This window comes from Chrysemys picta, chromosome 6 (genome assembly GCF_011386835.1).
Source record: "Chrysemys picta bellii isolate R12L10 chromosome 6, ASM1138683v2, whole genome shotgun sequence".
In the NCBI taxonomy this organism is placed as follows: domain Eukaryota; kingdom Metazoa; phylum Chordata; order Testudines; family Emydidae; genus Chrysemys; species Chrysemys picta.
In genome coordinates, this window is record NC_088796.1 from 38,542,224 (window position 1) to 38,556,866 (window position 14,643).

Genomic DNA, 14,643 nt, shown 5'->3' on the forward strand with positions numbered 1-14,643 from the left:
CCATATTTGTGAGCAGACCCTCAACTTGGTGTCTTTGGCCTTTGTCACCAAGACTTCTGGCAGCTTGCTGGCAACAATGGTTAGGGGCACAGTGCTACTGTGGAAAACCGTATCAGAACCCAGCTGAAACCAGAATATAAGAAAGGCCATACATACTGACTTGGAGCAATGGTTCATGTAACCCAGTATCCCGTCTTCTAACCAGTGCCAGATGCTTCAGCGGGAGTGAACAGAACAGGGCAATTTAGTGAGGGATTCATCCCCTCTGCTCCAGTCCCAGCTTCTGGCAGTCAGAGATTTAGGGATACCCAGAGCATGAGATTGTGTCCCTGACCATCTTGGCTAACAGCCATTGAAGGACCTATGAACTTACCTATTTCTTTCTTGAACCTAGTTATACTTTTGGCCTTTACAACATCCCCTGACAATGAGTTCCACAGGTTGAATGTTCATTATGGAAGTACGTCTTCACTTTTGTTTGTTTCAAACCTGCTGCCTGTTAATTTCATTGGGCCAACCCCTGGTTCATGTCTTATGTGAAGGGGTAAATAACACTTCCTTATTCACTTTCTCCACACCATTCATGATTTTTATAGACCTGTATCATATCCTCTCTTAGTTATCTCATTTCTAAGCTGAACAGTCCCAGTCTTTTTATGCTTTCCTTTCTTCTTACTCGTATGGAAGCTGTTACGTACCTCTATTAATTTTTGTTGCCCTTCTCTGGACTTTTTCCAATTCTAATATATTCCTTTTGAGATGTGGTGACCAGAACTGAACATAGTATTCAAGATGTGGATATGCCTTTGGTTTATATAGAGGTATTATATTTATTGTCTGATTATCTATCCCTTTCTTAATGGTTCCTAACATTGTTGGCTTTTTTTTTTTTTTTTTTTGGACTTATATCTGTTTTAATTTATCAGTTTGTTCTACAACATATTCTGTTGACGCCTCAATCTGGGACAGTTCCTCAGATTTGTTACCTAAAAAGAATATCTCAAGTATGGGACTTTCCCTTACATCCTCTGCAGTGAAGACTGATGCAAAGAATTCATTTGGCTTCTCCACAACAGCCTTGTCTTCCTTGACTGTTCATTTATCACCTCGATCACCACTGGCTCCTCTTTCTGATGTATTTTAAAAAAATATTGCTGTTTACTTTTGTCTTTTGCTAGTTGCCCTTCAAATTCTTTTTTGGGCTTCCTAATTATACCTTGATTTAACAGAGTTTGTTCCTTTCTATTTTCCGCAGTGGGCTTTGATTTCCAATTTTTAAAAGCTGTCTTTTTGTCTGTAAATGCCTCTTTTACTCTGTTTAGCCATGATGGCATTTTTAGTCCTCTTTCTATTATTATTATTTTTTTTTTAAATGTGGTGGTGTAGATATAATTTGAGACTTTATTATGGTGTTTTTTAAAAGTTTCCATGCAGCTTGCAGGCATTTCAGTCTTATGACGGTTCCTTTTAATTTCTGTTTAACTAGCCTCCTCATTTCTGTATAGATCACCTTTTTGAAGCTAAATGGTACTATGGTGTGTTGTTTTGGTATTTTCTCCCTACAGAGATGTTAAATTTAATTACATTATGGTTGCTATTACTGAGCAGTTCAGCTATATTACCTCTTGGACAAGATCTTTTGCTTCACTTAGGACTAAATTGAGAATTGCCTCTCCCCTTCTAGGTTCCAGGACTAACTGCTCCAAGAAGTAGTCATTAATTTTATCTCTGTATCCCATCCTGAGGTGACATGTTCCCAGTCTACATGGGGATAGTTGAAATACTCCATTATTATTGGGATTTGTTTTATTAGCCTCTCTAATGTCCCTGAGTATATTTCACAATCACTGTCACCATCCTGGTCAGGTGATTTAGTATATTTCTACTGCTATACTCTTATTATTCAAGCATGGAATTTCTAACCGTAGAGATTGTATGGTCGAGTTTGTCATTTATTATTTTTACTATATTTGATTCTATGCTTTTTTATGTATAGTGCCACTCCTCCACCAGCATGACCTATTCTGTCATTCTTATATATTTTGTACCCTGGTATTATTGTGTCCCATTGATTATCATCGTTCCACCAATTTCTGTGATGCCTGTTATTTCAGTATCCTCATTTAATACCAGGCAGTCAAGTTCACCATCTTAGTATTTGGACTTCTAGCATTTGTATACAGGCACTTAAAAAAATCTGTCAATATTTAGTTGTATGCCTTCATGTAATGTAACTGAATGGAACTCTTTTGCTTGACTGTTTCTCTTCAGTTCCTACCTGTAATTTATCAACTTCTGTCCTCTTCTCTTTGAGGATATAGAATATCCCCTTTAATAAATCCTTCCCTAAAGGATGTGTCTGTCTGGACAGTGCATTCCTCCACACACGTCAACACTCCCCTAAGCCTTAGTTTAAAAACTCCTTTATGAGCTTTTTAATTTTACATGCCAGAAGTCTGGTTCCATTTTGGTTTAGGTGGAGCCCATCCTTCCTTTGTTCCTAAAATGTTCCCAATTCCTAATAAACCTAAATCCCTCCTACCAGCACTGTCTGATCCATGCATTGAGACCATGCAGTTCTGCCTGTCTAACTGGACCTGCACATGGAACTGGAAGCAATTCAGAGAATAGTACCGTGGAGGTCCTGGACTTGCATCTCTTGCCTAGCAGCCTAAATTTGGCCTCCAGGACTTCTCTCCTACCTTTCCTTATGTAATTGGTGTCTACATGTACCACAACCACTGGCTCCTCCCCAGCACTACATATAAGTCTGTCTAGATGTCTTGAGAGATCCATCACCTTCCCACTTGACAGGCAATTCACCAGGCAGTTCTCCCAGTCATCACAAACCCAACTCTCTATACACCTCTACCCCGATATAACGCTGTCCTCTGGAACCAAGAAATCTTACTGAGTTATAGGTGAAACTATGTTATATCGAACTTGCTTTGATCCTCCAGAGTGCGCAGCCCTGCCTCCCGGAGCACTGCTTTACCACGTTATATCCGAATTCATGTTATATCAGGTCGTGTTATATCAGGGTAGAGGTGTATTTGTAATAAATTCCCCATTACTGTTGCCTGTCTCTTCCAAATAACTTGGGGTCACCTCCCTCAGAGGAGGATCCTCAGTGCGAGGCGATATCATGACATCATCTGAAAGGAGGGTGCCCAACTATGGGATTGTTTCCCTCTGCTCCAGCTTGAAATAGTCCTTCCCCAAGACTTTCATCCTCCTCTACAGCACAGAAGCTGCCAGATTGGGGGTGGGACCGCTCTGGTGTGTCCCAGAAAGTCTCACCTATGTACCACTGTCTTCCTTAGCTCCTGCAGTTCAGCCACTCTGGTCTCATGAGCCCATACGTGGTCTCTGAGGGCCATGAGCTCCTTGCACTGAATGCACACATATGCCACCTGCCCACAAGGCAGGTAATCATACATGCTGCATTCTCTGCAATAAACTGGATAGCCCCCACTCTGCAGCTGGACTTGTGCTTCATTATTTTTACTCTTGCAGGGTTTGGGGTTTTTTCAGCGGAAGGGTGGTTGGTTGTTTTCTGTGGGGAGGGAGGGATTGGAGGGGTCAGTTATTGGCCTAAATTTAGAAAATGTTTTTAGGTGTGTCTGGCTCTTCTGCTCCCACTCTAATCTCCCTCCGAAAACGGGTTGCTGTCCCTGTTTGCTAGCTCCTCTAGTTGCTTAGGAGCTGGCTGTTCTCCCTGAGTTAGCCATGCCCCCTTGTCAAGAGATCCTAAAGCGATCAGGGCTCAATGGATGGTAGACAAGCACCTCACTAGGAAGCTTTCAGCCTAGGCCAGGGGTGGGTAATCTACGGCCCGCAGGCCAGATCCTGGTCAGGCTCCCGGAAGCCACAGCATGGTCCCACTCCAGCCAGGGCGCAGGGTCGGGGAAAGCACCACGCAGCTCCCGGAAGTCACGGCATTGTCCTGCTCCAGCTCCTATGTACTCCAATGGCCCCCTCCAGCTCTCCAATAGGAGCTTCAGGGGCGGTGCCTGCAGACGGTGCAGCATACAGAGCCACCTGGCTGCGGCTCTGCATAGGAGCCAAAGAAAGGGCATGCCGCTGCTTCCGGGAGCCACCTGAGGTAAGCGCCGCTGGGAGCCAGCGCCCCTTAGCCTCTCCCCATGCACCAACTCCCTGCCCCAGCCATGATCCTGCTCCCCAAACCCCTCAATCCCAGCTCGGAGCACTCTCCTGTACCCCAACCCCACATCCACCAGCCCCACCCCAGAGCCCGCACCCCCAGCCGGAGCTCTCACCTTCCCCCCCAGACCCCATTCCCCCATCCCAACCCGGAGCCCCCTCTCGTACCCTGAACTCCTCATTTCTGGCCCCACCCCAGAGCCTGCACCCCCAACCAGGGTCCTCACCCACTCCCAAACCTCAACCCCAATTGTGTGAGCATTCATAGCCCACCATACAATTTCTGTTCCCAGATGTGGCCCTCAGGCCAAAAAGTTTGCCCACCCCGGCCTAGGGTAAGCACGCTGCCTGCTAAATAGACCACACTAGATGCTTCAATCAAGAAAGCACACAACAGACAAACAGACGACAAACTCACCCCAAGGGTCACCTAGTCACTCCTCCTTCACCTGGAGAACTCCCTCAAAACTGCCCTGTTCATTACTCCTGTATTGTAGGGTTACCATACGTCTGGATTTTCCCGGACATGTCCGGCTTTTTGAGACTCAAATCCCCGTCCGGGGGGAAATCCCAAAAAGCCGAACATGTCCAGGAAAATCTGGCGCCGCTGGGCCAGGGGCTGGCCCAGGGCCGGCGGTGCTGGGCGGCCGGGGGGTGCGCCGGGCCGCCGGCGGTGCTGGGCGGCCGGGGGGTGCGCCGGCGGTGCTGGGCGGGCCGGGGACCGGGGGTGCTGGCATGGCTGGGGGTGCTCGGGCGGGGGCTGGCGGTGCTGGGCGGGCCGGGGGTGGGCGGCCGGGGGCCGGGGCCAGCACCCCAGGGCCCGAGCCGACCCAGGCTGGAGCCGCCGCGGGGGCCAGCCTGGGCCGCGCCTCCTCCCCCCACACCCTCCCTTACCTGCTTCAGGCTTCCCGCGAATCAAATGTTCGCGGGAAGCAGGGAAGGGGGCGGAGACTTTGGGGGAAGGGGTGGAGTTGGGGGCGGGGCCGGGCCCCGTGGAGTGTCCTCCATTTGGAGGCACAAAATATGGTAACCCTACTGTATTGGAGAACTCTCTGGCAATGTTATTGTTACAGTTCTGGGCTGATTTGATACCAGCGTTCCAGTGACAGGATGTCATTACTAGAGAATTTACAATATCCTTGTTGAAATTCAGCATTATAGCACAAACTGACTTACGAGCTTTTGATAAAATGTAAAGAATTTGTTTTTTCACAAATAGTGAAGTTTAGCTGTGACATCTTACTAAATTGTTTTAATACAATTAAAACTAACTCAACAAAAATGAATTTAAATTATAATTTATCTCAGCCAGTTTATTTTAAAGCAAGTTTTGTGTTTTATATGTTTTATAAATGACAAGTGCAATAAGTAGTTGTCTTTCTGTGTTTTGGAGCAATGAAATATTTAAGCTATTTTGCAAGGTGATACAAAAACCTTGTTACTGCAACAGCTGCACTGCCTGTTCTCCTGTGGCTTGATTTCCCTTTTTATCTCATTTTCTGCAACTGAAGACTTATCAGCATTTGTTTCATGTAGTGCACTGGATTGAAAGCCCCTTAAAATGAACAGAGTAAAGAGAGAAGCACTTTAAGGAATAAAAAACTTCACTCTAAGTTTCATAATGTCTTGGGCTCAATTTTTGTCTTCACCCACTCTAAACAGCTCCCCTGGAAGTCAGTAGGAGTTGTACGTACATATTCAAGGACACCATTTTTCTCTCTCAATTTAAAAACCTATTTAAGGATACAATCCACACAAGATTCCTATTCTTAAGGTCTCAAGCATTAGGAACTCCACGCTATAAGATTTTTGGCTTTCTGAGGTACTAGCAGTTGAGTACAAAACACCTCTCTGCTCCTCAAAATCTTCCAGTTGTCTTCACTAGTCAGAGAAGGAGCTCGCTTCAAGAGGTTCAACCAGTTTTTCAGCCATCTATAAGCTTTTCTGCATGGCATAGCGAGAATGGAGAGAAAATTACTAAATCAATAGAATTGAAGTAGTGATTTTTAATTAAAAAAATCTGGAGAACTTTCTGTCCTCTTTTTAAACTTCTCAGCACTTATTGAAAAAAGTATTTGAATTGATACCTTTGTTTCCAGTTAGTCCACTATTTTTATAGTGTTGATTACAGAAGGGTATGTCTACACTGCAGTTAAAAACCCATGACCGGCCTGTTTCAGCTGACTCAGGCTCACATGGCTTGGAGTAAGTCTGTGTTTTATTGCGGCTTTAGGACCCTCCCCCTTCACCAGGTCCCAGCGCCTGGGCTCCTGCCCGAGCCAGAACATCTATACCACAATTAAACAGCCCTTTAGCCAGGGGCCCCGCGAGCCTGGGTCAGCTGACCCAGGCCAGTTGCGGGTTTTTAACTGCAGTTTAGATATAGCCTTAGGCCCTGTCTAGACTAAGATTTAAGTAGTGAGATGTTCCATCGAGTTACATAGCTGAATTGCTAACAGGTTCTAGAACTCAGAGTCAAAGCAGTTGTACTTTAGAATGTGCTGAACTGGTCAAGGTAAAGCCTTTAATTCAGCCACTTGAACTTGTTCTAAAGTACAGTTGCTTTGTCTTGATTAGCGTTCTAGAAGCTGTTAGCTATTCAGTGGGATTAACTTGGTCTATCATACCACCTTTAAATCTTAATCTAGACAGGGCATAAAATTGCAGTTTGACTCTGGGCTTGTCTGCTTTGTAGATAACTTGAATGTTGCCCCTAACTCGAGTTACATCCACACACACAAGCTTGAGTGTGGTGGTGCTTTGAACTCAAGTTGTCTGGCCTGTCAAAGACATAGGCTAAAACTTGTATTAGCACATCTTGTCAACTGCTAATACAGATACTATCTGCTGTAATCTAATTGCTCTGTGTAGTCTGAGTGCTGTTTCATAGTGTAGCTGCTCAAGATAGGCTAACTTAAAAGGAGTTAACTCTAGGGTAACCAGATGTCCCGATTTTATAGGGACAGTCCCAATATTCAGGGCTTTGTCTTATATAGGCGCCTATTACCTTCTACCCCGTCCCGATTTTTCATACTTGATGTCTCGTCACCCTAGTTAACTCTGTTATGTACACTCAAATTAACTGTGTAGTGAAACCTAGCCTGTGTAAAAATGCTTATTAACCAACAGATCCATTCCCTCTGCATGCTTACTTATGAGTTCTTCTACTGTGTTCACGTTTTTGTGCTTTGTTTTTTACTCCTATTGGCCTTGCAGAGCTATTACAGCTAAGAGGAATTGAGTTGATGTATTACTGTGCCATCAACAGAATTGTATACCAAATATCAATCACTTACATCTGTGCAAGATTATTGAAGGCACTGGGTGTTGTACAGGTGTCATGGAAGACACTATTTGAAGACATTGTGATTGAAGAAATACTAAAGGAAACATAATTTGGCTTGCAGAACCTTTTCTTCTATGTACTGGTGCACTAAAAGGGGAACCTCAAGCTGGTTTGGCAATACTGGCAAGAAAAAAAAATCTTGTAATTGAAAATGTTTGATATAAATTTCACTTAGATCATGAACATGGAACCCTTAGAGTAGAGCCACACTTTAAACTTTCCAGAATACCTTTGTTTCAGGTATCGTGCTATAGTTTTTTGTGGAAACTGACGTAAAACATCAGAGTACAGAAACTTTTTATTGTAAAACCTCTTGTAATTAAACAGGTTTTTGCTTAGTTTGTAGTTAATTATTAAATATTCTTATTTGGAGCCCCTTTCTCCTCTTCTGAGTGATCGGGGTACTGAGAAAAAACTTCAAAATATTTTAATAAGGTAAAGCTCCAATACTCAAAACATGAGAGATCCCAAGTCCAAAAAATTCCTCTGTGCTTCTGACCTCCTTTTGCTTCATTTCTCCCCCCCCTCCCGCCCCCCGAACCTATAATATTTATTTAGACCATAATTTTTTCGGTGCTGTTTGTAGGTGCTCCTGACCCAACAGCAGGTGCTAGCATAGATGATGAAAACTGTTGGCACTTGGATGAAGAACAAGTCCAGGAGCAAGTTAAACTCTTCCTCTCCCAGGGTGGATACCATGGATCAGGGAAGCAGCTCAATTTGCTTTTTGCGAAGGTAGGGGTTACGTTTGGGTCTCCTTCCTTTTTGTTTTCCTCTATCCAGCCCATATTTGATTGATTAATTACTGAAAATGCAGTCATTTTAAAACCAAGTTAAGCCTTATTAGTACAGCATTATGTTACTTAGAATTCTCCATCAGTGGAGCATAACTTGATGTGCCTTAAAATCTATTTGTTTATCATCACCAGCTTTTTCCCCCCAAAGTTTTGGAGAACCATGTGTGATATTCTTGGGGCATGTATTTTAATGTAAGTCTAAATTTCTTGTGAAAAAACTGTTCAGAACAGAAATTGCAGTGGGACATTAACAGTGATCTAAAATCATTTTTACTGTTGGAGAACAAACTCAATGTAGTCAAGTTCTCATTTAAAACTTTTGATAGTGAGATTTTTTTTTAATAGTGTATGTGTCTCAAAGAGGGAGGAGGAGTTAAATAAAGCATAAATGTCAGTATTTCGCTAGTATTATGTAGCTTCTTTTTTCAAGCTTGTATTAAGAGACCTTTTTTGTTTCCTAGGTGCGAGAGATGTTAAAGATGAGAGACTCTAATGGAGCTCGCATGTTGACATTGATAACAGAACAGTTCATGGCTGACCCTCGTCTGTCGCTTTGGAGGCAACAAGGCACTGCAATGACTGACAAGTATAGGCAACTCTGGGATGAACTGGGTAAATGCAAAGAATTAAAATTATATGCTGTGTATGTATATATTTCATAAATTCCAAGGCCAGAAGAGACCATTGTGATCATCTACTCTGACCTACTCTATAACACAGGCCATAGCACTCCTCCAAAATCATTCCTAGAGCATGACTTTTAGAGAACCTCTAATCTTAACTTAAAAATCAGCAATGATGGAGAATCCACAACATTCCCTGATAAATTATTCTGATGGTTAATTGCCCTCACTGTCAAAAATGTATGCCTTATTTCCAGTCTGCATTTGTCTAGCTTCAACTTCCATCCATCGGACAATGATGTTGTTATATCTTTCTCTGCTAGATTGAAGAGCCCATTGTTACTTCTCTTTGTTAATCTAAATAGATTGAGATCCTTGAGCCTATCACTATAAAGCATGTTTTCTAATCCTTTAATCATTCCCATGGCTTTTCTCTGAACCTTCTCCAATTTATCAACATCCTTCTTCAACTGTGAGCATCAGAACTGGACACAATATTCCAGCAGCAGTCACACCAGTGCTAAATACAGAGGTAAAATAACCTCTCTACTCCTACTCAAGATTCTCCTGTTTATGCATCCCAAGATCACATCAGCTTTTTTGGCCACAGCATCACACTGGGAGCTCATGTTCAGCTGATTATCCACCATGACCCCCAAATCTTTTTCAGAGTCAGTGCTTCCCAGGTTAAAGTCCCCCTCTTGTAAGAATGTCCTAAATTCTTTGTTCCTAGATGTGTATATATTTACATTTAGCTGTATTAAACCATATATTGTTTGGTTGCACCCAGTTTACCAAGCAATCCAGATCACTCTGAACCAGTAATCTGTCTTCTCCATTATTTACCACTTCCCCCAATTTTTGTGTCATTTGCAAACTTTATCACAGATTGTTTTATGTTTTCTTCCAGGTCACTGATAAAAATGTTAAATAGATTAGGGCCAAGAACTGATCCCTGCAGGACCCCACTGGAAACACTCCCACTTGATGACTATATGCCATTTACCATTACATTTTCAGACCTATCAGTTAGCCAGTTTTTAGTCCATTTAATATGTGCCATGCTAATTTTACATCGTTCTAGTTTTTTAATCAAAATGTCTTGTGGTACCACGTTAAATGTCTTACAGAAGTCTAAGGAATGAAGGAAGAATTGGACATTTAAAAAAGGCAGGCTTATCAGGATACTTTATAAATCTGAAACTGGCGTTCTCTGCAGGCTTAATTGTTCAATTTAGAAGGGGCTGGAACTGTTGTGAATTTCTGGCAAACAGCGGGGGGTGGAAATGGCAGCTTGGACATCTTGACTTGATGGCGAAACAAAGCAGCTTTTGCTAAAGAAAAGGACATATGCTTTATTGAAAGTAACATTTTAGCTATATTTAAAACTAGACGAATGCATACTTTGTTGCTTATGTAGGTTGAGCTATTAGGTGCTGGGAGGGGCTATCCTGGAACCTGTAGCAATTTTACAGGATACTGCAGCTAAACCTAAATTTTAATAAATTGTCTAAGCCGCCACTCCTTTTTTCTTCATTTTCAGTTTCATATTAGCAGTTTCCTCTTGACTGTGCTCATTTGATGCTACAGGCAGAAGAGCCTGAGCAGTTGCATTGTGACATCAGACATAACTCAGGCCTAGTCTGCACTTAAAAATTAGATTGCCCTCGCTATGTTGTGAAAAATTTTGTGCCTTGAGTGCCATAGTTAGGTCAACATAACCCCAAGTGTAGATGCAGCTAAGTCTTCTGTCAACCTAGCTATTGCCTCTGAGAGCTGGATTAACTACAAAAATAGGAAAAACTGCTTCCATTGATGTAGGAAGTGTCTAGTCTGTGGCTGTAATGTAGTCATACCTTGAGTCAGTCATTACTTTCTTCTTATAGTAACCCTAATCCTCACCCTGCTGCCTGCGTTGGCCATGTCACCCCTTGACAGTACCCATCTGGTGCTGCAAGTAGAAGAATCTCTCTGCCTGGAGCACCAAGTGAGGGCATTGTGTAGCTGAATTATAACAGTTTGTCAAAGGTAAAATGATCTTGTCTGAAGCAGTCATGGTGTGGAGGCAGTCACAGTGGAAATCTCCATCCTCACTTCTCATTAGGCATGGTAGCTCCTGATCTGATGCAATCTCCTCTACTTTGGTCCTGAACCCATGCACTCTCCCTCCTCTATCAAGGCACGTCAGTCCTGACCTGCAGTTTTATTTGCTGACTCAACCAATGGTATTGAAGTATGCAGATGACCTGGAGTGAGTGAGTGATGAGTGGCTAAGTTATCTCTGATGTCACAGTACTCCTCTGTCTGTAGCACCAAATGGGCAAAGTGGAAATCCGGCTTTTCCAGTTTTCTGATTGTCACCAAAATCAATATGGTTGTTCCTACTGAAGCCTAGAATGTTCCCTGAAATTTTGGAATTGATCAGACTGTGCTTCCCCATAGTCTTAACCTGTGGACATGTGGACTTTACAAAGTGCCTTGTTTTCACTAAGGGTTTTACCCAGTGATGAGCTGCCAAAAAATTAACTGGTTCCCTCCTCCTCACCCCACAAGGGGGTCATGCGCCCCTCCCCCCCCAGTACCCCTGCCCCATCCACCTCCCTTCCCTGTCCCCTGACTGCCTCCTGCTGCCCCATCCAACCTCTCCTCTCATTCCTGATGGCCCCCCAGGACCCCTGCCCCGTTCAACCACCCCTTCTCTCTGTCCCTGACTGCCCCAGGAACCCCTGCCCCTGACTGGCCCCCACCACCCCATCCAACCCCTGCTCCTTCCTGATTGCCCCCCCGGACCCTTGCCCCCATTCAATCCCCCTGTTCCCTGCCCTCTGACCGTCCCGACCCCTATCTACCCACCCCTACCCCCCCAGCTCACCAACCAAGCTGCTGGCTGTCAGGAGCCCTAGGCAGCCAAGCCAACCCAAGGCACAACAACAGCTACGCAACCCCTATTGCACAACAGCCCACATCTACACCACACTACTCAACAAACAATCTGCTGTGCTGCAAGAACCCTATGCAGGCCCAGCAGAGCATACAGCACCCCCAGCAACGCACCACAACACACTGTACACAGCCAGCCCTCTTCCTCCCATACACACCATAAGTGATCTGAACTGCACAACCCCAAGCATTATACATCTTTCCCTCCCCAGCGCACAACCCCAGCCCCATACCACCACTGTGCAGACCCTCTCCCAGCCACACAACTCCCCTGCTACACAGCTGCCCCACAACACACAACTCTGTTTGCGCACACACCTCCCCTCTGGGCAGCCCTGGAACTTGCAGCAGCAGCCCCCCGCTTATCTTGCGTTGCCCGCAGCCCTGAGCTCAGCTGAGCTGGCCATGCTGCAGCTGGGGCCAGCCCAGGGGCCCGGGCAAATTGCCCTATGCACCCACCGTCCCCCCGCGGCCCTGGAGCTCTCAGCCCCCGCTTTACCGGCAGCCCGGAGGCTGGAGCTCAGCAGCTGAACTGGCCATGCTGCGGCTATGGGCTCTTCAGGGGGAGACAAGTAAAACTCATGGGGGCAGCTGGGGCCGAGGCAAATTGCCCTCCTCTCCCCTTTGGGCAGCCCTGGGGAACTTGCAGCAGTCCCCCCCCCCCCCTTACCTTGCTGGAGGCTGCTCAAAAAGCAGAAGCAGGACGACTGACTCCTGAGCTCAGCTGCCCAGCTGGTGCAGGTATGTGACCACCTGTGGCTGGCCATGCTGCAGCTCTGGGGGGGTGGGGAAGCGGGGGAGAGGCAGGGGAGCCTCAGCCTCCCTAGCTGGGACTCCTGGGAGCAACAGGAGGCCCAGAGAGAGGAATTCTTTGCCCATCCCCCGTCCCTTTAACAACTGGTTCTCTACCTGCCTCTATTTTTATCAACCGGTTCTTGCGAACTGGTGAGAACCGGCTCCAGCTCACCACTGGTTTTACCTCAAGTTAAGAATACACCGGTTTCATAGTAAAGACACAGACCTGAGAGAGCAATATGAGCATTGACGAAGACAAGGGTATTAGGAAGCCCAAAGGAAAAACAGTGATCCGCAGAATGAAGAGCAGGGTGATATTGAGGACCAGCTATTTGTTTGGGCAACAGTAGCAAGGGAGATCTCATACAGATGCTGAGGGGTAACAAATTTGATTGTACCTCCTGAAATCAGAAGCAAGTCTGATTCTTTTCCTCTAGGCATGCTATATGTAAGGGTAAAACAGCATATTTACCTTTTGTCTGCTCAGAGTGATCTGCTTTGAGAATGGTATATACAAATTAGAATTTTCCCCTTAAATCTATGAAGAAAATGCTGGCAGTGGTATTAATCACAGTCAAGTGGGTTTTTTTAATATTGTATGTTAATTAAGCTCTTGATTATTTCATGGAGTAAATAACGCTTTTGTATTGTAGTTATGAAAGACTTTAGCACATGTAAAGTGTAAGTTTGGGTTCTGTTTAATAAAGAGTTGTTTAAGTTTGTAGCCTACCAACCATTAGGCATCTGGACATTTTTTCAGTTTTATTTTGGGCATATGTTTTTAAACTTACTGTAATAAGCTTCATTCTGTAACTGGATTGATCCTTTCATAAAAACTTAACCAATGCTTCCTGCAATGCAGTGGGCACTGGCATGGTAATTGGAATAAGAAGTTAGACAGGGGACAGAGAGGGTCTGTTCCCATTCAAGTCTTTAGTAAAACTACCCTAGACTTTAGCAGAAGCAGGATTGAACCTTAAATTTGGAGGTGTTGGGCAAGACAATTTTTATTAATTATCCTGGCATCCATTGTGAGGCTAGCATCATCCAAAGAAGATGATACAATGCCCTGAGGGGTCACACAAGTAACTTCTAGTTTGGAAGGGCTAGAATTAAGCAGCAAGCTGTGTTTAAAAACAGTTAAAAGGAATATGATGAAAACAAAAAACTTCTGAAGGAGGGTCTCCAGCGTAATTAAATATGTTCCGTTAGAGATGTCAAGATTACAGATGTAGCATGATAAGTTTAGAGTTATTTACTTCTGTTGATGCTAGAGACATTGATAGTGCCTATAGTGATTTGTGTGAATCATTACACTCATGTGTTCAATACACCCCACTTGCTACAGTGGCACATAGATAACTTTTTTAAACTTCTGAGCTGGAATAATGCTCTTTAAATGGTACCTCAGTAAAATACCACATGCTGATTTTAGAAAGTTTAACCCTCAATTACCATTGATCAAAACTGAGAAATTGACGCATTATTAATTATAATATGAACGCCTTTGGTCTGCCATTAATTGCACTGATAAAATAGAGGAATATGGAGATGGTTATAATCCCCTGAAGTAAAAGTCTGCTGGTGCAACATGCACGGAGTTCTCTGATTTCAATAAAAGGTCAGTCAGCCCTCTTTCTGCTCTGAAAAAATTATCTCTATCCGTAGGTTAAAAAGTCCCTGCAGTTTGACTTCAGTAATAATTCTCTAATATTCATCCATCAAAAATTAAATAAAAGTTGCTTCTGAGCTTCGAAAGTGAAAAGATTTTCTTTCTTAATAAAAGGGGGAAATTTGACTTTGTGCCCCAGCCCAGGGATCACATTGCTGCAAGGCTTTGCTTTGGAATTAAATGCTGAGCACTGCCAGATGCCAGGCATCGAGAAGAAGCTGAGTTTTGTCGGCAAATGGGATCTGCAAGTTAATTGGTGTTTTCTGCAGGCTTCTGGCTGTGAAATGAAATTGGAAGCCCTTTAGC

The 14,643-nt window shown here is 44.2% G+C and overlaps 1 protein-coding gene across 4 annotated transcripts in view; it reads left to right on the forward strand.

Moving 5' to 3' along the window:
* Positions 1-14,643, forward strand: part of ZSWIM6 (zinc finger SWIM-type containing 6) — a 162,680-nt gene that overhangs the window by 100,354 nt on the left and 47,683 nt on the right. For 3 of the 4 annotated variants that reach the window (XM_005281038.4, XM_005281040.4, XM_065599012.1), the window contains exons 3-4: positions 8,097-8,245; positions 8,769-8,919. The exons of the other annotated variant lie outside the window; for it this stretch is intronic. In XM_005281038.4, coding sequence (XP_005281095.1) covers positions 8,097-8,245; positions 8,769-8,919 — 300 coding nt within the window. The remainder of the gene's footprint in view (positions 1-8,096; positions 8,246-8,768; positions 8,920-14,643) is intronic. 4 annotated transcript variants of the gene reach the window in all.